General features: G+C 41.8%; 1 protein-coding gene across 2 annotated transcripts in view; it reads left to right on the top strand.

Annotated features, from left to right (window-relative positions):
* The window catches only part of ADAMTSL1 (ADAMTS like 1), an 882,329-nt gene that overhangs the window by 848,941 nt on the left and 8,473 nt on the right, over window positions 1-24,915 (top strand). For both annotated transcript variants that reach the window (XM_028150731.2, XM_008145030.3), the window contains 3 exons: window positions 8,199-8,411; window positions 9,949-10,129; window positions 13,072-13,279. In XM_028150731.2, coding sequence (XP_028006532.2) covers window positions 8,199-8,411; window positions 9,949-10,129; window positions 13,072-13,279 — 602 coding nt within the window. The remainder of the gene's footprint in view (window positions 1-8,198; window positions 8,412-9,948; window positions 10,130-13,071; window positions 13,280-24,915) is intronic.

The raw sequence follows: 24,915 nt of genomic DNA, 5'->3' as shown, positions 1-24,915 counted from the left end.
CTCGGGAGTCCCTGCTGAATGCTCCAGATGATCAGTAAGGATGTGCCACTCTGGCTGTTGAGAACATGAAGGTCTTCCAGCCCTTTTAGAGCTTTGGGAAATATTAAAATACAGGTCCCTGATTGGTCTTTTCTCAGTCTTACCAAGTTTGTCTTATGCATGTGCATCTTCAATTAGGCAAAGACTGAGGAAGAATTTATGCAGATTTCTGGAGCTCTCTTTCTATGTAGCACCCATATCTCCAGAATTCTTCTTAACTACTTCCAGTTGCCTCAGCCTCTTTGAACTCAGTTCTGTCTCATCAGTTTATCCAGACTGCTATGTTCTGCGTGAGATAGATAGTCTTCTGCTTTGGGGTTGAATTGTGTCCTCTAAAAAAATGTTAACGTCCCTAACCCTTCATACCTTGTATGTCATCCAATTTGAAAATAGGGTCTTTGCAGATGATCAAGTTAAGATGAAGTCATAAGGGTGGGCCTTAATATAATTGGTGTTCTTACAAAAAGTGGAAATGTGAACATAGAGACAGACACTCACTTAGGGGAAAACTCCACGTGGGCATGAAAGCAGAGATCAAAGTGATGCATCTATAAGCCAAGAAACACCAAATATTTCCATCAAACCACCAGAAGATAGGAAAGAGGGATAGAACAGATTACCTTTACAGCCCTCAGAAGGGAGTAACTCTGTCAACACCTTGATCTCAGACTTCTAGTCTCTAGAACTGAGACAATAAATTACTGTTTAAGCTGCCCAGTCTGTGGTACTTTGTTATTAACAACCTTAGGAAGGTAATATACCCTCCATGCTTTGCAGTCTAGAATGTGACTCCAGGCAGGAAGCCAGGGAATTCATAGGGCTCACCTAATGTTTCTCTTATTTCAGACATCACAGTCCTCTATAGTCTGTGCCTAATGTCTAAAAACAGTCATTTCATACATTTTTGTCCAGTTTTCTAGTTATTTAAGGCAGGAGAAGAAACCCAGTCCTTATTGTTCCATCATGACTTTCAAGTTTTTTCCTTTAATTTCAACAGTTTGACTATAATGTTCCTAGGTGGTTTGTCAACCTGCTTGGAACTCTAGTTTTCCAAAAATTTGAGAGGTTTGGTAGTTTTATTTCTTCCCAATATTTTTCTATCTCATTTTCTTCTTTTCCTTTTGGACTTTAATTGTACATATATTATACATTTTAATATTTTCTTACAGATCCATAAGACTCAGTTTATTTTTCTTCAATCTTTTCCCTCTGTTCTTCACATTAGGTAATTTCTGCTTAACTATCTTCAAGTTCGCTGGCACTTTCTCCTGCCATCTCTAATTTTATAGTAAGCTCTTCAAATGAATTTTTCATTTCATTTTTGTACATTTTAGCTCTAGAACTTGTCTATATAGTTTCAACTTCACTACTGAGATACTCCATCTGTTAATTTATTATGAGTATGTTTTCCTACATACTTATAATTGCTGCTTTAAAGTCACTGTCCACTCATTATAACATTTGCATCATCTCAGGATTGGATTCTACTGACTGCTGTTTCTCTTCAGCATAGGTTACATTTTGCCTTGTCCAGTGGGTTTTTATTATATTCTGGATATTATAGATTATATATTGTAAAGACTCTGGATTCTGTTGTTCTCCTCTGAAGAGTGTTTGTTTTTGTTCCAACGGGTAGTTAACTTCACTAGACTAAAATTCCAACCTCTTTGTTTTCCCTTCAATGCGCACAGACTAAAATTTGTACTCTGTTAATTCAGCTTAGTTGCTGATCTTTTTCTGAGTCCCCTGGGGTCTTCCCATTAAGAATTTGTCCAAGATTTGTGAATATTTTGAACTTTATCACCCCTGTGACTCTTCCAGGATTTTCCCCTTAACTTTCCAGCTGTTATAAAAGCCCCAAGACTCTATCCTCTGACATCTCAAATCAGTAAAGCTATAAGTTTCCCAGCTCCCGGAGCCATGTAGAGATTAAGCAGTTTTCTCAGGCAGAAAAACCACAATCTAGAAAATCACACCTGTTGTACCTGGGTTTTTCTAAGCTCTCCCTCCTAATTCTGCTATTGGTTTTTGTCACACCTCAGTACTTTCAAAGAGTTTGTTTCATGTCTTTTTTTCATTTGTTTATATTTTATGATTGTTACCTGCAGGAAGATAAGTCCAACTATGTTATTCACCATTCCTGGACACTAGAATCCTCAAATAAATTGTTTTGAGAATTTTCTGAACAAGATCTACTCTGTTCCCGTTTTGCAACATTTGAAGCATTCTCATTCACTCTCATTTTTAATTCATCTTCTTAATAACCCAGTTGTTGGGCCACTTCTAAAGTTTCAAGACCCAGAGATAAATTCTCTCTTAAATTAAATAAACGGGTGTGCAGAGCATAAAATGGGATATTTTGATTATACAAACACTTTTATTTGCAATTTCACTAACTTGGAATTACTGACCATTCAAACATAAGTTATAGTGAATTTTACCATTTATATTATCTGAAAGGGGGGATTGTTCAGTTAGTTATTTTCATAAACTAATGAAACTACTCATTCATTTCACAAGTTGTTAATTTCTTATTTACTAACAACTTGTTTCTTAGTCAATTTCCTTTATGTATTTCCATATTACATAGTCTCAATTTTCCTCCCATTTCCCAGATCACTTCTTCTAAGTCTCCTCTATTACCTCCGATCACTTCTTCTAAGTCTCCTCTATTACCTCCTGTTCCTTCTTTAATCACCAAATGCCAGAATTTGCCCATTGATTTGTCCTGAGACCTGATCTCTCCTCACTGAAGATTTCTTCTACACACATATATGAGACTGGGTCCCAAAATCTGTGTCTTCAGCTCTTACCTCTGACTTATACTTTTATCTGTACCACCTCAATGGATTTTCCATCCTGAATTTCCATAACAACCTTTAAAATCAATATTCTTTAAATTTATCCATCTTTCCTGACTTACCTAATTCTATTAGTAGTCTCTCTAGTGTTCCAGTATCTTTAGCTTCTCTTTATCTCCACCACTCTCCTCCTCACATCCTGTCAGAGCAACCTTAACAAATATGTCTCACTTCTTGTCACATCTGAACTGAAATCCTAGAATCTCCTTTCTCTCAGCCCAGTGCATCTTGCAAATAATCACCTTACTGATCCATCTAAAGCCCATTTAGATTACATCACGCCCCTTCTTCAGTTGCTCCCAAAAGACCAGATTTTGGCCTTCAACACCCTTCCCATTGCAACTCCCACCATGCCAGCTTCATCTGTTCCCCATGATTTAGTCAACTGGTATTTTCTCCCAGCCACAACACCTGTTTTCTCATTTTTGCATCTTTGCTCATACCACTTCTAGATTGCCCTCCCATTCCTACTCTATATCCCTGGTCTCTGCTTATCTTAATCCTTAATAACCTCCATATATAATATCTCTCCCATGAGTCCTTCATTTACATAGTTCAGTTTCACTATATATTGATCTAAGTATAGATTGAATATAGATCTGTTTTGCCCTTGGCTACATGGGTGGAGGAGAAGATGAGTTTGAGATGATATTGAGGAATTTTGGAATCTAAAAGCACCTTAAAGATAATTTAATTTAGTGGTTACTAATGGAGGAATCTCTTCTTTTTTTTTTAAGGCAAGACCTATTTTTTTAATTGATTTTAGAGAGAGGAAGGGAGAGAAAAAGAGGGATAGAAACATCAATGATGAGAGAGATTTATCAATCAGCTGCCTCCTGCACACCACCTACTGGGGATCGAGCCCGAAACCCGGGCATATGCCCTGACCAGGAATAAAACCGTGACCTCCTGGTTCTTAGGTCGTCTCCACCACTGAACCACACCGGCCGGAACAAATGCGTGCAAGGAAGCAGGAATGAAGCAAAAGGAACAAGAGAGGGAAAGTTTCTTTGTTTGGGGATTTTAACTAGGAGCTTAACCAATGAGTCCTTCAGGATATTGCATGCTTGCAGTTGCTCCACCCCTCTAGTCAATTCATGGTTCCTAGGCTAGAATGACAGGCATCTTCCCTGCTTCACCCTGATTTCACTACTCATGCGCCCATCTTCCCCTTTGTTGGACCCCTGGCCCCAGTTATTTGCAAGGAATAGACCTGTGGTTCCCTGGGGAGTGTAAAATTACAGCTTCCTGGTAAAGATGCCCAAATAACTATGCTTACAATGTCTGGCCTCCCCTTTGCTTTCTTCCTATTATTAATATTAATAAACTAGCTACAATGGTAAAACGTGGATCAAGGAGAAGAACTGGAAGGATTATTTTCTCCCTAAGTGCATCAGTTAACTATTGCCATGAAGAAGGAGAAGGAGAAGCATTTTTTAAAAAGAAGAAAAAGAAGCTGCATTAAAAAAAAGAAAGAAAAGAAAAACAAGATTCAGTGGCCTAAAATAACAATCATTTATTCTTACTGATCTTATTTAGCTCAGCTTATCTAAACTGGGTTTGTCTAGGGTGACTTGGCTGTCCTCCATGTTTCCCTCATCCTCCTCTTGGGATCGTCAGGCCGATCCAGGCATGTTCTTCTGCTGGCAATGGCAACAGCACAAGAGCACGAGCAAGAACTCGCAAGGTCTCTTGAGGTCTAGGGTTTGGAGCTGGTACACCAGCACATCTGCCTCATTTCTTTTATTGTGGTCAAATGCACACAAAATAAAGTTTAGTGTTTTAACCATATTTAAGTGTACTGTTGAATAGCATTAATGACATTCATATTAATATGCAACCATCATGCTCTGCATCTCCACAACTTTTCCATCATCCCAAATTGAAACTCTGTACCCGTTAAATAATAATTCCCCATTTTCCCTTCCCCCAGCCCCTGGCAATCACTATTCTATGAACACGACTACACTATGTATCTCATATAAGTGGAGTTATACAGTATCTATCCTTTTGTGTCTGGCTTCTTTCACTTAATGTTGTCAGGGTTCATCCATGTCATCAAATGTATCTGAATTTTGTTTATCCATCCATTGGTGGACATATAATTGTGATGTTGTACATGTTCAGTGCAGGCTTGGTAAGAATTGTCTGAAAGCCAAGGTTCTTGACTTACAGAGAAATGAGATTAATATTTAAAATTGTTTTCCTAGTCTCTGTTGAAAAATTTTGGCTTGAAAAAATCACATAAAGAGTAAAATGGAGGCAGATATTAGATCTTTACCAATTAAAGTTGTTTTTTTAATAAATCTTTATTGTTCAGATTATTACAATTATTCCTCTTTTTTCCCCCCATAGCTCCCCTCCACCCGGTTCCCACCCCACCCTCTGCCCTTACCTCCCCCCGACTGTCCTCATCCATAGGTGTACGATTTTTGTCCAGTCTCTTTCCACACCCCTTTCCCCCTGAGAATTTTCAGTCCACTCCCTTTCTATACCCCTGATTCTATTCACCAGTTTATTCTGTTCATCAGATTTTTAATTCACTTGATTTTTAGATTCACTTGTTGATAGATATGTATTTGTTCATAATTTTTATCTTTACCTTTTTCTTCTTCTTCCTCTTCTTAAAGAATACCTTTCAGCATTTCATATAATACTGGTTTGGTGTTGATGAACTCCTTTAGCTTTTTCTTACCTGTGAAGCTCTTTATCTGACCTTCAATTCTGAATGATAGCTTTGCTGGGTAGAGTAATCTTGGTTGTAGTTTCTTGCTATTCATCACTTTGAATATTTCTTGCCAATCCCATCTGGCCTGCATAGTTTCTGTTGAGAAATCAGCTGACAATCGTATGGGTGCTCCCTTGTAGGTAACTAACTGTTTTTCTCTTGCTGCTTTTAATATTCTCTCTTTGTCTTTTGCTCTTGGCATTTTAATTATGATGTGTCTTGGTGTGGTCCTCTTTGGATTCCTTTTGTTTGGGGTTCTGTGCACTTCCTGGACTTGTAAGTCTATTTCTTTCATCAGGTGGGGGAAGTTTTCTGTCATTATTTCTTCAGATAGGTTTTCAGAATCTTGCTCTCTCTCTTCTTCTGGCACCCCCATTATTCTGATGTTGGTACGCTTGAAGTTGTCCCAGAGGCTTCTTACACTATCTTCAAATTTTTGGATTCTTTTTTCTTTTTGCTTTTCCAGTTGAGTGTTTTTTGCTTCTTTGTATTTCAAATCTTTGACTTGATTCTTGCGTCCCTCTAGTCTGCTGTTGGGTCTCTGTATAATATTTTTTATTTCAGTCAGTGTATGTTTAATTTCTAGTTGGTCCTTTTTCATATCCTCAAGGGTCTCGCTAAATTTATCAGCCTTTTCTAGGAAATTCTTGAAAAACCTTATAACCATGGTTTTGAACTCTATATACAGTCGTTTGTTTTCCTCCATTTCTTTCATTTGTGATCTGTTTCTTTGTCTCCGCATTTTCACTGCTTCCCTGAGTTGGTAGGGTAGCTTTGTGTGCTAGGTGTCCTATATGGCCCAGTGGCTCAGTCTCCCCAGTTACCTGAGGTGGACACTCTTGGTGCACCCCTTTCTGGAAGGCAGCTATGCTCACCACTATACCACCAATGCCGACTGGTGCACCCCTTTCTGAACTGTGTACACAGCCTTGTTGTAGTTAAGTCTTGATTGTTGTTGGTGTCACTGGGAGGAATTGACCTCTAGGCCAATGGGCTGTGAGGATCAGCTGTGTCTCCGCTGGGAGAACTTCTGTGTTGGAGACAGCCTTATGAGACAAGACTTACAAAATTGCAAAAGCCTCTGTGCTCAGCTTGGATGGAGCGGAGTCTCAGGACTGAGCAGACAGTCTTGGCTTCCCGTCAGCCCTGCCCTATGATGCCCCTGGGTCTCAGTGTCCCTCGGTAATCGCTGCAAGCACCTCTAAGAGTAAACCGCCCTCAAGTTTCACCCACTGCCAGACAGTCCAGTTTCTCCCCCAATGAATCTGGATTCCCAGATTCTCACCCAGAACTGGAGTTCAGCGTAGTGGGGAAGCTTCCGTTTCCCACCCGCTAGGGAAAGCCAGCAGCACTCAGCAGTCAGTCCACTCTTCGTGCACTCGCGCATGTGCCTCCAGACCTCTGCCTTTTGCGGCTCCACTGAGTTTCCGCCTGACAGTCCACATTCCCCCTGTATAAGCCTGGGTCCCCAGGGTCTTGCCTGGAACTGGGGTTCAGTGCAGTTGGAACTGGAGTTCAGCACAGTCGGGAGCTTTTGTCTCCTTCCTGCTAGAGCAGTGATGGGCAACCTTTTGAGCTTGGTGTGTCAAACTTCGCCAAAAAACTGAGCATAACTCGGGTAGTATGTCACTTTGAGGAAAAAACTAACTCCAAGACTCTAGTCGCAAATGTTTCATCCTCAGGAGCAGCAAATGTTTCATCCTCGGCATGCGGCCGCGTGTCATCAGAAATGGCTACGCGTGTCAGTGCTGACACACATGTCATAGGTTCGCCATCACTGTGCTAGAGAAAGCCAGCCAGGCACTCAGCCGCCCGCACGCATCTCCATACCTAAGCCTTTTGCAGCTCCTCCGATTCTCCATGTGCTTCCCTCTTTCCTTCTAGTTGTAGAATTTCCACTCAGCCAGCTTTCCTGTGGTTCTGGATGATGTTCGTTTTGTCTTTTAGTTGTAGTTTTGAAATTGTTGTGTGAGGCAGCAGTTTAGGTGTTTACTTATGCCGCCATCTTGGTGTCTCCTCTTATTGAGCTTATTGAGCTTATTTTAATGATGTCAGCAAAAAGTGTTTATTGAAAGGTTCGGAGTTGGGCCGGGGTCGCACAGAACTGACTCAAGGCTCAGTGTAGTCCAATAAAGTTTGATTCTTAACTATTAGTATATGGCATGTACCTTTTCGAACTCACTACATAAGAAATGATTTCTTTCATTATAAAATTGGTATATTTCTTTCATTATATAATTGGTGTAATTAACTCCAAAAAATGTTCAATGAGTGAAAATTAATTGCTTCATCTTTTTAAGTCAGTACGGGGACATAGGTAGAAATAGGCACTTTGTGTCCTTCAAGAATTTTTACTTAATTGAATGAATAATAGTCACCTTCCCAGAACCCAGAGTACAAAAACATCTCCTATTTGCTTGGGAAGGGCAAGCAGAAGAAAAATGCCACGGGAGGACCATATTGTACCCAGGGCCCCTAGAGCCACATACACACTAAAACAACTCATCAGAAATGTTCCCTTTTTGGCTTTACCAGTAGCTTACCTCTCCTCTCCTCTCCTCTCTTTCTAGGCTGCCCCATCCAAGGTCACCCTACCCCCAATATCACCTGGTTCCATGGTGGCCAGTCAGTTGCCACTGTCACAGGATTGACACATCACATCTTGGCAGCTGGACAGATTCTCCAGGTTACCAATCTAAACGGCGAGTCTCAGGGGGAATTCAGCTGCCTCGCCCAGAACGAGGCAGGCGTGCTCGTGCAGAAGGCCTCTCTTGTCATCCAAGGTAAGAACCCTTGGGACTTTGGGTGCTGGGCTTACTTCTTGAACAAGTGAGTGCCCCTGGAAATCTAGTTCTGTAGTGGACAACATGACTTCTGGTCCCTAGAATGTGAAAACTGACACTGAACCATGTTTCCATCCCATGAGGCCCTTCAGCAGAGCCACCAGCAGCAGAACCTGGAGAGTCAGTGCTGCTTTCATAGGTGGGACCAAGGAAACACCATCTTGTAGCAAAGTCAAGTGCATTTCCTTTATGCTGGGTGAATTTGTAAAGAAAACACACAGTTGAGTGTAAAGTAGCCTGTTAAGAAAAATGCAAATTTTGTCTGTTGGTTTGGTTCCAAAACAAGACAGAATTTGAATCACTTGGTTATTGCCTCCCGCCCTGGAGAGTCAGGGCCGGTGCCAGTACCTGCCCATCACCCTGGAGCCTTCAGCTGTGTCACACACCGAGTGCTCTCCGGGTTCCTCTCCCGTGGCCCAGTCAAAGATCAGACTGAGAAGCCTGTGTGGCTGGTGCATTCAGCTTTCAGGAACACTGGCGGGTCAGAAAGCCCTTGGGCAGGGCCTGCCTGGTATTTGCTGCACCAAGACAGTATGGATAAGCCCAATACAGCGAGAGAGGAGCAATAACTGGCCTTGTTATAGAAACTGAAGGCTCTTGAGTTTTCCATGGGCCGGTTGTACCTGTGGTCACTGTGTGACACATAGGGAAAGCAAAATGCCACTGTGCGTTCTGAATGGAGGATGCTGTGGGAAGGGACAGACTTGTATGTCAATATAGCCCGTAAAAAGGGAGACCTCTGAGCACATCCTTCCCCTTTTCCCCTTAAACATCCCCTCCCTACCATTTGGCTTTCCAGACAAGAAAGGGAGGATTCCATTTTCTTGCCAGCCAGCCATTCTCTGGTGAAAACCGCAGCCTGTCTGCAAGATTTGTAACATGCAACTTCGCAAATGGGCACTCACAGTTTACCAGCCCCCAGTTATTGTCACAGCTTCCCTCCCAGTGAGTCCCAGACCCCCAACCAGAAAAGGCAGAGAAATTGCCTTTCTTGCTGACTGGGTACGTCAGTGACTCACGCAATCGAGGGCTCTCTGGATAGGCCGGTTTTTCGTAGCATCTACAATGTCGAACTTGAATCTGCCCTTTTAAATATGATCGTGAAGTATCTCTGTTATTTTTATCGCTCTTGTTGAAATATATGGTCACTTTCTGGTGAGCCAGTTGGAAAAAAGAGTGCTTTAAGAAGTATGTTTCAAAAGAATAAGAGCTACAGCCGCTGATTAATACTCTCTCTGTGCCAGGCCCCGGGCGAGGCTCTTCACCTTTGTTATATCCAGGCCTCATAATAACTTGATCTATTGTGCTCGTTTTCTGGGTGAGCCAACTGAGGGCTCTGGAGGCCACATAACTTGCCTGGATAAACTGAGGGGCAAGGCTCCTTCATAACCACCATACCCCTCCTCCCCGGCGCCCTGTTCAGAAGAAATAGAGAGCATGCGCAGTAATGGCATCTGCTTTTCACCTTCTGTGACAGATTACTGGTGGTCTGTGGACAGACTGGCAACCTGCTCAGCCTCCTGTGGTAACAGGGGCGTTCAGCAGCCCCGCCTGAGGTGTCTCCTGAACAGCACAGAGGTCAACCCCGCTCACTGCGCGGGGAAGGTCCGCCCGGCCGTGCACCCCGTCCCCTGCAACCGGAGAGACTGCCCTTCCCGGTGAGTGTGGCAGAGGCTGGCCCAGGCCTCCCCGCCCCCCCGTAAGGACCCCGACTTTTAGCCAAGTTGGTGGCCAGCCCTTCCTTGCCTAGCACTGTGCAGGGGGAGACTTCAGTGCAAAGGAGGGCGTGTCCTCCAAGGAGCTGCTCTTTCCTGCCAGCACAGCCTTGTCCGGACTCTGCACTGTGCAGACACTATTCCCCCCCACCCCCGCCCCCCGCTCAGGGCTTTCCCGGCATCCCCGTGCCTGAAAGGCACTGTTCAGGGAGCAGGCACATCCCAGGCGCTGGCAAGAGATAGCTCGCATCCTGCAGTGAGAAACGGGCTCTGTTTGTAGGAGAAGAAATGTGTTTGCAGCTGAAGTGCTCAGGGATGGGGATCACTGCCCAGACCTCTGTCCTACCCTCGCTTCCCCTTCCTTCGGACTTTAAATACCTATGGTAATCAGCACTTCAGCTTAGTTGAAGAATCTGATCCCCTTCTTTTCCACAAAGGGTGGCTTCCTGCTAACACTGAACTACGTCTTCATTTCCTTAGTTGACTCAGTGTTGGATATACTAGTACTTTCTCTGCATCTGGGTCCCTCACAGAGCCCAGACTGACACCCACAGTCTCTGCTTCTCACCGCTTCCTCGAGCTTTGAGAAGCTGTGAGTCCCACTGAGCATGCCCGCCGCAGCCCTCAGTCAGTAGCTGAAGGGATAATGGATGGGCTTAGAGTTGGCACCAGCATGGTGCCCTGAGCCTGGGGGGACTTGGCCGGCCCCTGAAATGCCCCTCCACGGCCTATCTGCAGGGCTTTCGTACACCACTTTAGGCAACCGCCTCGTGTTTTGCCAGCTGAGTCATGAGGAGCAGCTGAAACCAGGAGAGACTCAATGAAATATGAAACACACTCATTAATATCAGCAGCTTGACTTGCTGACGGGAAGGTTTCCACGGGAATGATTAATGTCCTTTTATACCCTTCCTGAACTGTAACGTAGCCCGTACCTCTCCTCTCTCAAAACCCCTCGCCCCGGCTCCTGAAAAATTGCTGAAATGTATATTTGGAAATAAAAGTTGATTGAAATGCAGGCCTGACATTCACCAGGGATATGAGAGCCGGGAAGACTGCCCTTGCCAAGCTGTGTGAAATGAAGAAGCGGTCTCAGACATGCCAGGGGCTCTCTGGTTTGCTAGGGTGATGGTCAAAGTCAATCAGCCTCATTTACTGCTGCAGATGCAATAATGGCCGAGTCTGCTTGGGTTCCAGGCCCCCAGGGGCTTTCACACGCCTCGCGCCTGCTTCCTAAGTGGCTCTGCTTCTGTGGACTGGAATTCTGCACGCAGTCCTCTCTCTCCAGGGCAGACGGAGCAGGGAAGTTCCACCAAACTAAATAAATCGCAGATCCAGACGCTGGAGGAATTGGCCTCCTGTCCCTGCTCCTCGCCTCTCCTGAGAGCCAGACATGGCACCCCTGCACTAGGAAGTGGCCACAGGTTCACCTCTGAGTGGCTGTCCCGCCTCAGGCACTTCAGCAGCCTTCCTTGCAAACACAAAAAAAAGCGGGGGGGGGGGGGGGGCACCCTGGTCATTTCTTTTGAATAGCTGTGGGCAGTCCTGTTTTGGCCCAACTAGGACCATTTCATTTAGATAAACTTTTTCTCAGGCAATAAAACCAAAGAATGCTCCCTGCCACCCCCCAGTTTGAGTGAAATGGTTGGAAAGCACCATCTTTTCTGTTTTCCCCAACCTATCCCCCCCCCCTTCCCTCCTCCTCTTTGAGAATTATCCCAGGCTGTAAACATGCAAAGAGAGCCCCTGCATGTTTGTATATGGACCAAGGACCTCAGCGTTTGCCAGCTGACATCTGGGCTCTTTGAAAAAAGCCATGTCTCAGTGTTGGCCAGTCTCACTTGCAAGGATCCGAACTATAGTTGGCACCAAGTATTCCGAGAACAGCTCCTTTCAGCTCTCTAAGAGGTGCAAGACCTACAGACCGTGAGTCAGAGAGGGGACGTAGCTCCAGAGAGCTGGAAGGAGCTTGCGTGTACCTGAGGGATTGAACAAAGTCAGAGACATGGGTTAAGGCGAGGTAGAAAACACAGTGGGTACTAGCAGAAACAAATGTGGGCTTCAGTGAGGCCCAGGGTGCTCCTGGGTCAGGAGGTGACCCAGGTTTGGATCGGGCTTCCCTAGGAATTGTCTCTCCTCTGCCACACACCCGGTGCCTTTAGGAAATACAAGAACCGCAGAGCCGTGTAACTAGCTCAAGACTTTCTGCAGGCTCATGGCTTTGGGGCCAATGCCAAGCTGAAGCAACTGATCTTCAAAATATGCTTTCAGGATGTACCTTTTGAGTCAATTTCCAAAGGGTATTTGTGTCCTGTGATGGCTGTAACAAATGACCACAAACATGGTAGCTTACAACAACAAGGATTTATTCTCTCAGTTTTGGAGCCCAGAAGTCCAAAATCAAGGTGTCCGCAGGGTTGTGCCCCCGCCAGAGCCCTCGGGGAGAATCTGTTCCATGGCCCTCGCAGCTGCTGATGCCTCTGAGCATCCCTTGGCTTGTGACCACATCACTCCCTCTTCTGCCTCTGTGGTCACACTGTCTCCTCTTCTTCTGTGTGGAATCTCCCTCTGTCTTTCTCTTGTAAGGATACTTGTGATGACGTGTAAGGCCTAACCAGATAATGTAGGATAATCTCAAAATCCCTAATTATGTCTGCAAAGACCCTCTGTCCAAATAAAGTAACATTCACAGGTTCCAGGGATTTGCCATAGGTTTCTTTTGGGGGGCCATTTTCAGCCTATCGCTCCAAGTACATAAGTAAGAAGGGCCACGGCCCCCAGATGAGCAGCTGTGTGGTGAGATCCTGGGGATGTGTGGGGCTCTTTTCCTGAGAGCACACAGCCTCGTTCCTTTCCCCGAGACTGACACCTCCTCCTCTCCACAGGTGGATGGTGACCTCCTGGTCCGCCTGCACCCGGAGTTGTGGGGGAGGCATCCAGACCCGCCGGGTGACCTGTCAGAAGCTGAAAGCCTCTGGGATCTCCACTCCCGTGTCCAATGACATGTGCACGCAGCTTGCCAAGAGGCCGGTGGACACCCAGGCCTGTAACCAACAGCTCTGTGTGGAGTGGGCCTTCTCCAGCTGGGGCCAGGTGAGAGGAATTTATTTGACAGGTAATCTAAAGGTGCTGACCCTGCAGCGGTAGGCGGTGCCTCGTATGTGATCTATCCTGGAATATGTTTCATGTGCACTGAGTAAAATGTGTAATCTGCAGTTTGGAAATGAAATGCTCTATAAATGGTTATTAAGTCAAACTGGTCTAATGCGACACTTACAGCAGTTATTTTCATATTGATTTTCTGTCTGGATGATCTGTCCATTGATGTAGTGGAGTAGTAAAGTCCCCAACTATTATTGTATTACTGTTAATTTCTGCCTTTATGTCCATTAATATTTGCTTTATATTTTTGGGTGCCCTTATGTGGGCTGCAGAGATATTTATGACTGTTACATCCTCTTCTTGGATTAACCCCTTTAAAATTACATAATGTCTTTCTTTGTTTCTTTTGACATTCTTTGTTTTAAATACTATTTTGTCTGACATGAGTATTGCTACTCCAGCTTTCTTTTCATTTCTATATGCATAAGTATCTTTTCCCATGTGTGTCTTTCTATCTAAAATGAGTCTCTTATAGGCAGTATGTGTTTCCGGTCATTTTTTTTTAATCCATTCTGTCACCCTGTCTTTTGATTGGATCCTCTAGTCCATTTACATATGATTATTGATAGGTGTGTGCTTATTGCCATTTTGTTGTTCTCTGTGCCTTTATTCTGCTCTTGATTTCTTTGATTTGTTGGTTTTCTTTAAGGTTTGATTGGATTTCTTTCTCTTAGTTTTGTGTGTGTTTTTTTATGGTTTTGGTTTATGGTTACCATAAGGTTCATATATATTCATCTATAACTACAGCAGTCTATTTTAAGCTGATGGGCATTTAAGTTCAATTGCATTCTAAAAGCACTACATTTTTACACCCCTTCCATTCTTTATTTTTGACATGTTTGAATCTTTTTGTTTTGTGTATCCCCTGATTATTTATTGTATTTATAGTTAATTTTGCTACTATTAAGTGGTTGATTTACTGTAGTTATTATATATTTGCCTTTACCAGTAAGATTTTTTTTTTCTTTCCTGTATTATTTCTGGTTATGGCCTTTTCTTTCTGCATAAAGAAGATCCTTTAGCATTTCTTTTTTTTTTTTTTTTTAATATATTTTATTGATTTTTTACAGAGAGGAAGAGAGAGGGATAGAGAGTTAGAAACATCGATGAGAGAGAAACATCGATCAGCTGCCTCCTGCACACCCCCCACTGGGGATGTGCCGCAACCAAGGTACATGCCCTTGACCGGAATCGAACCTGGGACCCTTGAGTCCGCAGGCCGACGCTCTATCCACTGAGCCAAACCGGTCCCGGCCTTTTAGCATTTCTTATGAGGCTGGTTTAGTGGTCGTGAAGTCCTTTAATTTTTGCATAAGCAAATTATAGGTGGTAGAATACTATACTTTCAGCACTTTGAATATTTCCTGCCACTCCCTTCTTGCCTGTAAAATTGTTCCTGTGAAATCAGCTGATAGCCTTATGAGTTTTCCCTTGTGGCTTGTTTCATTCTTGCTTCCTTTAAGACGGTGTCTTTATGTTTACTTTTGCCATTTTAATTACAACATGTCTTATGGGTCTCTTTGGGTTCATTTTGTTTGGCACTCTCTGTGCTTCCTGGACCTGGATGTCTGTTCACTTCCCCAAATTTTTTTGATTTTTAGAGAGAGAGGGAGAGAGTGAAACATTGATGTAAGAGAAAAACATCAATTCGTTACCTCCCATACATGCCCCTCCCGAGGATTGAACATGCAGCCTGAGCATGTGCCCTGACTGGGAATCAAACCCGAAACCTTTTGGTGTATCGGATGACACTCCATCAACTGAGCCACCTGGCCAGGGCTCTTTGAATTCTTTACCAGGCAAATTACTTCGTTTCATGAGGGAGTTTCTCTGGAGTTTTTTCTAGTTCCTTCATTTGGGCATGTTCTTCTGTATTTGTTCCTATGGCTTGGATGGAATAGCTCTCCTCCAGACTTGAAAAAATGGTCTCTGTGTAGATGTGTGTCACATAGTTTTGTTGGGCCATTTGTAGTCAGGGCAGGTGCACATGGTGCCTACTGTGTTGCCTGGCCTGAAGGAGTGGGTTCCAGGCAGCCTGGTGTGTGCATGCTTCCTTGTCCCTCTAATCTGGGTGGGCTGCCTAGTGCTGGTGTGCCCTGTTGTCTTAGTTATCTGTTGTCAGAGCAGGTTCTGGGCAGGGCTGTCTGTGTGCTCTCCTCTCAATGCCCTCCTAAGCTTCACTCATTCTCACACACAGCTGCACTCTGCTATCTGCACTCTCTCTCCCAGCAGCCCTGCCGGTGGGTACCATGGCGTTTTACTACTAGCTCCACACTCTCTCCAGGAGGGCAGCACCACATGGCACATAGTAGCACCCCACGATCTCGGCACAGGGTAGCCCTGCTAGTGGGGACTGCAGCATTTTTCTAGCTCTGCACTCTGTCTGGAAGGGGGAGGACAGACAAGTTATTTGTGTGCATGTACAGCAGCACCCTGCCGTACCTGCTGGAGCAATCTCTGGGTGGAGGGGCCTCTTGTATGCATGCTACGGAGCCCTCCTGTTTCTGCTGGATCTAGCTTCAGGAGGAGTGGCTGTGGACACACTGTAGCACCCTGCATGTCTGCCCCAGAATCTGGCTAGAGCTCCCGCCCATTATCCACGCGCAGGGGAAAGAAGCAATGGTGCTCAGCCATTCCTCTGGTCCTGAGTTTTTCCCTCAGCTCCGCAGAACTCTCACAGTTCCCCAAACTTCTCTACACAGTCTCTCTCTCTCGCTTATTGTGCAAAAGCTGTTCAATTGGCTCAGGGTTGTCTCTTAGGAGCAAGTGCTATAGGCACAGGTGTGCATTCGATGTGTTCTTAGGAGGGAGCGAGCTCAGTGTCCACTTAAACCTCCATCTTCAACCTGGTAGAATGTTGTAGCATGTGTGCACTGTGTTCACAACTGATAATCAGCTGTGTGGCAACAACTACTGTGGTTTGTTGGGGGCTGGGGCTACTTGGTAGCCTGATCATTCTGATTGATCAGGCATAGTTTCTGAGTGGTTGTTGTCTGAACCATGCCAGTAAGCTTGGCCAACCCAAAACCACCACAAGGCTCTTCATTATTTGTGTTATTGTCTGAACTAATGTGGCTGGATGCTTTTGACCGGTTAGCAACTCAAAACTCGTTGGAACTGGCTATCCACACATTGCTGCGTTCATATCCCTCCATCCCCGCCTCCCCACACACACACCAGGCGTGTTCTTTGGAGAACAATCACTTGGAATTTCCTATCTAGTTAATACACTGTGCCATCTCTAATGAAGATCAGATGTTATTTGGGGAAATGTGGCCACAGAATTTACTTGTAACACATAAGTCATTTGTGTCCCAGGTGAGTCAGGGGACAATGTTCATGCTGGCCAGTCAACACATTCGACCAGACGCTCCTTTTTGGCACCTCTACCAACCCCCACTTACTTCCAGTGACCTAATGCATGTGCTTCATAATCAAAGAGGCATGAGCTCCCCCTTGCTCCTCCGCCTGGGGGATATCATCTTTCTCTTACCTGGAAGAGTCCACTCACTTCTGATAGCTCTCATTCAGCCCAAGGCAGCTCTGCTTTTAGGCTCTCCACTTATTGGCAGCTTGTGAAATGACAATTGGGAACAGATCTGGCTACACATGGGAGAAATTTCTGTATTATATCATTGAGGTCAATCAAGGGGACATACAGTGCACATTGATCATTCTCAGTAATTATTTTTCCTTAAAAGGGAGAAAATAGGTCTTTCCCATCAAATACTCTCACCCCCTTCTTATTTCTTCTAAAACCCTCTAGGCAAATAATGTCTCAGGCTTTGATGTAAATCACCTGTGAATACTGTTAAAATTGCTAATTCTGATATAGCAGATCTGAAGTAAAGCTTTGGATGCTGTTTTTTATTAAAAAATATATATATATAACATATTATACAGGTGTACAACAATAATGATTGATATGTAACATATTAATTTCAGGTGTACAACAATAATGATTCCATTTTTGTATACATTGTGAAATGATCACCACAATAAGTCTAGTTAACATCTGTCACCATACATAGTTATAAAAAAATATTTCTTCTTAGAACTTTTAAGATCTATTCTAAGCATAGAATACAATACAGTATTATTATTAACTATAGTCACCAAGCTGTACCTGACATCTCCATGACTTTATTTCCTTACTGGAAGTTTATAACTTTTGACCCCCTTCACTGATATTGCCCACCCCCACCTCTGGAAAGCACCAACATGTTTTTCAAGGTTTTCCGAGATTCCACATATAAGTGAGATCATACAATATTTGTCTTTTCTTTGTCTGGCTTATTTCACTTAGCATAATTCCCTCAAGGTCCATACGTGTTGTTGCAAATGGCAAAATGTCTTTTTCTTTTATGGCTGAGTAATATTCCTCTATATGTGTGTGTGTGTGTCTCATTTTCTTTATCCATTAATCCACTGATGGACACTTAGCTCGTTTCCATATCTTGGCTATTGTAAAGCTGCAATGAACATGGGGTGGCATATATCTTTTTGAGTTAGTGTTTTCAGCTAAATACCCAGAAGTGGAACTGCTGGATCATATAGTTCCATTTCTAATTTTTTTGAGAAACCTTCAAACTGCTCTCTGTAGCGGTGGCACCAATTTACATGCCCACCAGTAGTGCACGAGGGTTCTCTTTTTCCACATCCTCACCAACACTAATCTCGTCATTTTGATAATAGACATTCCAACAGGTATGAGGTGATAGTTCAGTGTGGATTTGATTTGCATTTCCCTGATTATTGGTGATGTTGAGCACCATTTCATATACCTGTTGGGCATTTATAAGTTCTTTTAAAAAAATATCTATTCAGATCCTCTATCCCTTTTTTTTTTTAATATATTTTATTGATTTTTTACAGAGGGAAAGAGAGAGGGATAGAGAGTTAGAAACATCGATGAGAGAGAAACATCGATCAGCCGCCTCTTGCACACCCCCCCACTGGGGATGTGCCCGCAACCAAGGCACATACCCTTGACCGGAATCGAACCTGGGACCCTTGAGTCCGCAGGCCGACTGCTCTATCCACTGAGCCAAACCGGTTTCGGCCTCTATCCCTTTTTAAATTGATTTTCTTTGGGTTCTTTGCTATTGAGTTGTATTTTATTTATATTTACAAATCATATATATGACAAGGGGTTAATATATATAATATAAATATGTTATATATAATATTATATATATTAACCCCTTGTCATATATATGATTTGCAAATAATTTTCCCCTATTGATTAGGTTGTATTTTTTAATGGTTTCCTTTGCTGTGCAAAAGCTTTTTAGCTTTATGTAATCTCACTTGTTTATTTCCTTCTGTTGCCTTTACTTTTGGTGTCAGATGCAAAAAATTATTGCCAAAACTGATCTTTAGGAGATAAGATTTCAGGCCTTACGTTCAAGTCTTTCACCCATTTTGAGTTAATTTGTGTCTTATGTAAGTTAGTGGTCCAGTTCCATTCCTTTGCATGTGGCTGTCCAGTTTTCCCAGCACCATTTATTGAAGACACTGTCATTTCCCCATGTATATTCTTGGTTCCTTTGTTGTAATTAATCATAGTTATGTGGGTTTACTTCTGGACTCTCTATTTTGTGTCTGCTTTTATGCCTGCACCATACTTTGTTGACTACTATAGGTTTGTTGTAATATATTTTGAAATCAAAGAGTATGATTGCTCTAGCTTTTTTTTTTTTTCAAGATTGCTTTGTTATTTGGGTATTTTGCAGTTTCATAAAAATTTAGGATTGTTATATTTCTTTGAAAAAATGACATTGAAATTTTGATAGGGATTGCTTTGTTAATAACATTTTATTTTAACAATATTCTTCAAATACATGAGCATGCAATATCTTTCCATTTATTTTGTTAATGTCTTAATGTCTTATAGTTTTCAGTGTACACATTTTTCACCCCTTTAAGTTTATGCCTGGGTATTTTATCCTTTTTGATGCAATTGTAAGTGGTGAAAAGGATAAGAGTGGGCATCCTCGTCTGATTCCTGGTCTTAGAGAAAAAGCTTTCAGCTTTTCAATCTTGAGTATGATGTTAGCTGTGGGCTTGTCATATATGGCCTTTATTATATTGAATTTTGTCATACTTTTTCTGCATCTATTTTATCCTTCATTTTGTTAATGTGATTATCACATTGATAGATATATGGATGTTAAACCATCCTTGCATCCCTGGAATAATTCTCACTTGGTATGATGTATGATCCTTTTAATGTATTGTTGAAGATATTTGCCTGTAAATTGTATTTTCTTGTGGTGTCTTTTTCTGGTTTTGGTATCAGGGTGATGCTGGTCTAGTAAAATGAGTTTGGAAGCATTTGAGAAGGATTGGTATTAATTCTTTTAAAATATTTGGTGGTCGAATTCCCCAGTGAAACCATCTGGTCCTATACTTTTGTTTGTTGAGAGGTTTTGAATTACTGATTCAATCTCCTTAATAGTAATCAGTCTATTCCGATTTTCTACTCATGATTCAATCTTGGTAGGTTGTATGTTTCTAGAAATTTATCCATTTCTTCTAGGTTGTCTCATTTGTTGGCATATAAGTATACATAGTAGTTTCTTGTGATTGTATTTCTTTGGTATCAGTTATAACATATCTTCTTGCATTTGATTTTGAGTTCTTTTTTTGTGAGTCTAGCTAAAGGTTTGTCAATTTTCTCTTTTTAAAGAACTAGCTTAGTTTTATTTCTTTTCTATTGTCTTTTTAGCCTCTGTTTCATACATTTCTGCTCTAATCTTTATTTCCTTCCTTATACTTAAGAGCTTCATTTGTTCTTTTTATATAGTTCATTAGGATATAAAGTTAGGTTGCTTGATATTTTTCTTATTTTTTATATATATTTTTATTGATTTCAGAGAGGAAGGGAGAGAGAGAAACATCAATGATGAGATGTTTGACTGCCTTCTGCAACCGGGCATATCTCCTGACTGGGAACGAACCATGACCTCCTGGTTCATAGGTCGACACGAAACCACTGAGCCACACCAGCTGGCTCGGGTTTCTTTTAACAATAATCCCTACTTTATTCAGATGTCCTTAGTTTTTTATCTTTATTGTTGAGAATATTACAGATATCCCCCATTGCCCACTTCCACCCCAGGACTTCACCACCCTATTGTCTGTGTCTATGGGCAATGTATATGCATATAAATTCTTTGGTTAATCTCTTCCCACCCACCCTCCTCCCCCCTTGAGATTCGTCAGTCTGTTCCATGTTTCTGGTTCTATTTTATTCATCAGTTTCCACATATAAGGGAGGTCATGTGATATTTATCTTTCTCTGACTGGCTTATTTTGCTTTGTATAATACTCTCCAAAGATCCTTCCTTTTTATACTGCATAATAAGTATTTCATTGTGTAAATGTACGACAGCTTTTTTATGCACTCATCTACTGATGGGCACTTGGGCTATTTCTAGATCTTAGCTATTGTAAATAGTTCTCCATATATTCTTTCTGATTTGTATTTTGGGATTCATAGAAGTGGGATCACTGGCTCAAATGGCAGTTCCATTTTTAATTTTTTGAGGAAACTCCACACAGTTTTCCATAGTGGCTATACCAGTCTGCATTCTCACCAACAGTGTAGTAGGGTTCCTTTTTCTCCACATCTTCACCAGAACTGTTGTTTGTTGATTTATTGTCATTTTAATTTGCATCTCTCTGATGATTAGTGATGTTGAGCATTTTTCCAAATGTCTCTTGGCCATCTGTTTGTCCTCTTTGGAAAAAGTGTCTATTCAGGTCCTCTACCCATTTTTTTCCTATGACCTTTCCTCTTAGAATTGCTTTTACTATATCTCATAAGTTTTATTATATATTTTCCATTGGTTGTTCAATAGCATGTCATTTAATCTCCACATATTTGTGAATTTTCCAGTTTTCTTCTTGTAATTCATTTTTAGTTTCATACCATTGTGGTCAGAAAAGATGATTGATATGATTTCAGCCTTTTTAAATTTACAAAAGTAAGATGTTTTGTGGCCTCATATATAATTTATCCTGAAGAATGTTCCATGTGAACTTGAGAAGAAAGTGTAGACTGTTTTGTATATATTTTGGTAAGTCCATCTGGTCTGATGTATCATTTAAGGCCAATCTATTCTAATTAATTTTCTGTCTCTTCTACTCATTGATGTAAGCAGCGTATTAAAGTTCCCTAGTGTTATTATAATGCTGTCCTTTTCTCCCTTTGGGTCTGTTAATATTTGCGATATTTATAAATGTTATATTGACCCCTTTATCATTATGTAATGTCCTTCTTAATCTCTTAGTACAGTCTATGTCTTAAAGTCTATTTTATTTGATAAAGGTGTAGAAACTCTTACTCTCTCTTGGTGCTATTTATATAGAATACCTTTTCCCATCCTTTCAGTGTATGTCCTTACATCTGAAGTGAGTTTCCTATAGGCACCATAGCCATCCCACCACTCTTTCTTTTGAGTGGAGAATTTGCCATTTTATTCATTGTATTCTGGTTGTTTTGTAGTTCCTCTCCTTTCTTCCCTAACTCTATTCTCTTGTGGTCTGATGACTTTATTTAGTGGTATACTTAAGATTCCTTTCTCTTTATAGTTTGTGTAACTATTATAGGTATTTGATTTGTGGTTACCATGAGACTTACATATAATAACACATTTAGAACAGTCTATTTTAAAGTTGATAAGTTAGAATTTGGAATGCAATCAACATTTTTACTCTTCCCACACATTTTTAACATCTTTTTATCTTATGAATCCTTTAATTATTGTAGTTATATTTACTACTTTTAACCTTCATACTAGCATTATGACTAATTAATCCACTACCTTTTCTACTTATTACCTTTATCTGTGACATTTATACTTTCATATGTTTTCTTACTACTAATTAGCACCCTTTCCTTTCACCTTAAAAAAAGTCTCTTTAAGATTTCTTATAAGGCTGATTTAATAATGATAAACTCCTTTAAATTTTGCTTGTGTGGAAAACATTCTTTGATCCTGAATGCTAATGGTCTTGGGGTGGGGCAACGTTATCCCTTAGACATAAGTTGCTTTTAAAATTTTGTCTGTGTCTTTAACTTTGGACAATTAATTAAAATGTAAATTAGTATGGTTTCACCTTCCTTGGAATTCCCTGGGCTCCTTAGATCTAGATGTCTGTTTCTTTCCCCAGGTTAGGGAAGATTTCAACCCCTTTCTCTCTTCTCCTGTGATTGTTGGTCTGCTTGATGTTGTCTCATAAGTCTCCTCAAGTATCTTCATTTGTTTTCATTCTTTCTTCTATTTGCTGCTCTGATTGGGTGAGTTCTGCCCCCCAAACCCCGCTAGGGTATTTTTCAGTACAAGTTCTGTGACTTCTATTTAGTACTTTCTTATATTTTCTCTCTCTTTGTTGACATTCTCACTGTGTTCATCTGCTGAATTTCCAAGACCTTTCAGGTGATGCCAATGCTACTGGTCCAAGGATCGTATTTTAAATAGTAGCGAGGCTTGAGGCATTACAGGGAACTGCTTGATCTCACAATCCTGTTGATAATTTTCTATTGGTGGTATTGTTGGCATGTGCTACAAACTATAGATGCCCCTCAATCTTCTGCATTCTATTCCTGTGAGAATAAAAACAGTAATAGTTTCTGATGAGAAAGTCCTTTGGGAATAATGTCATGTAAATATCTGCTCCTTCATTTGCCTACCTCTTTGAAGTCTATGAAAACCATGCTTATTTTAGTGTAAGTAGAACTAAAACTACTTTCTCAGCTCAAACAATCTGTCTTCATGTAGTAATTCAACTTTCTTCTTTTAACCCAGCATACATTTATGAGGCAACTATCTTGGGTGGGGAAAAGGAATGAAGGCAAAAGCAGCCCTGGAATGTTTGCAGGAGAATTCAGTGAGAGGTAGAAATGTGGCTGAAAAACAGGTGCAAGATCATGAAGAGTCTGGATATTTTTATTAATGCCACTTTGTTAGGGGTGAGGTACGGGGGCACCTAGAAAGATTTTTAAATAAGAATGTCATGAACAGAGTTATACTTTGAAAAGATTATTCTGTGGCATAAGTGAATTGGAAAGTGAAAGAGAAACCTATTCTATGTGAGAAATTTGCTGATGAGAATGAAGGCATTGGGCAATGGAAATGGAGAAGAGATCCTATGAAAGTGTAATTCACATGGCTTCAGTGACCTCTTAGATATCAGAGATGAGAGACAAGGAGGGAGCTAAGATGACTCTCAGGTTTATGGATTGAATAACTAAGAATACAGGTGGGGAAAAATGGTAATTTGGAGTGACAAAAAATTTGTTTTGGGTATGTTTACTAAGCAGTTGGCTATATAGAGCCAGGACTTAAAGCCATGCTAAACACTGTCAATTTGAAAGTCATCAATAGACTACTGATAGCTAGGAGTCAGGGATAGGATAACCCAAGGGAAAACATGAGATGAAAAGGCATAGGATGGAACCCTAGGGGACACTAATGAAGCTGTAGGAGGAAGAAGGGGAGGTGGGAAGATAACCTAATGATTAGGGGGAAACATAGAAAGCATATGTTCACAAAGGAGTTGTTTCCAGAAAGAACAAAGAAAATAGCGTATCGGTCAGTACCAAGTGGAACATGATGGACAGGCAATTTCAGTGTGGCAACTGGCACTAAAGTCAATCCAGTGGAGAAAACAGGAGTGGGATCATATCACTCCTTCATGAATTCCCAATTGTGGTCAAAGGATAGCAGCAAAATAGCAGACTAGGAAGCTCTAACTTCTCATTTCTCCATGGAAACAACAAAACAACCAGAAACTGGATGAACTACCCCAGTGATCGGCAAACTCATTAGTCAACAGCCAAATATCAACAGTACAGCGATTGAAATTTCTTTTGAGAGCCAAATTTTTTAAACTTAAACTTCTTCTAACGCCACTTCTTCAAAATAGACTCACCCAGGCCGTGGAATTTTGTGGAAGAGCCACACTCGGCCAACCACGGAACTACCCTAACAGGATCTCTGAAAAACAGTCAAAGTTTACAGCAAACACCCAATAAAAAATACCCACCTTCAAAACAGTGGGACCTACTATGTTATCTTCACTCATCCTTTTCCACCCCAACCAGCATCGCACAGACTTGGTCTAGAGGCAGCAGCAGCCCATTTCCCTCCTTTAATCTGTAGGGAGCAGAGAAGATCCTATTTGCAATATGCTAACCTGTCAGGTGGCTACCTGAAGGACTGATCTCTGTTTCATCTAACTCAGATCTCAAGTGGCAACCACTACTTGTGAAAGCTTCCGGGGGACTACCAACCTGTAGGCACCTGGGGCAAAAGATTACAGATGGAGACATACAATAGACATTAGAAACACCTGGAATGAGACTCTGGCAAGTAAGCCATTCAAAAGTTTCCATGTATACAGGGGAGTTGAGAAAGCCACATGCAGGCCTAGGTAAGACATGTGCTCATAAAAGACCTGAAGCTTTCACCTAAGGCTGATCCCTAGGCTCAGAGAACATCCAGCTAATCAGTAAAGAGAGTGTGCAAAGACGGAGAGATGACTGTCCTCAAAACCCA

The sequence above is a fragment of the Eptesicus fuscus genome, chromosome 15, assembly GCF_027574615.1.
Source record: "Eptesicus fuscus isolate TK198812 chromosome 15, DD_ASM_mEF_20220401, whole genome shotgun sequence".
Lineage (NCBI taxonomy): Eukaryota > Metazoa > Chordata > Mammalia > Chiroptera > Vespertilionidae > Eptesicus > Eptesicus fuscus.
Note: the sequence above shows the minus strand (reverse complement) of the source record. Positions and strands in the feature narration are given on the sequence as shown.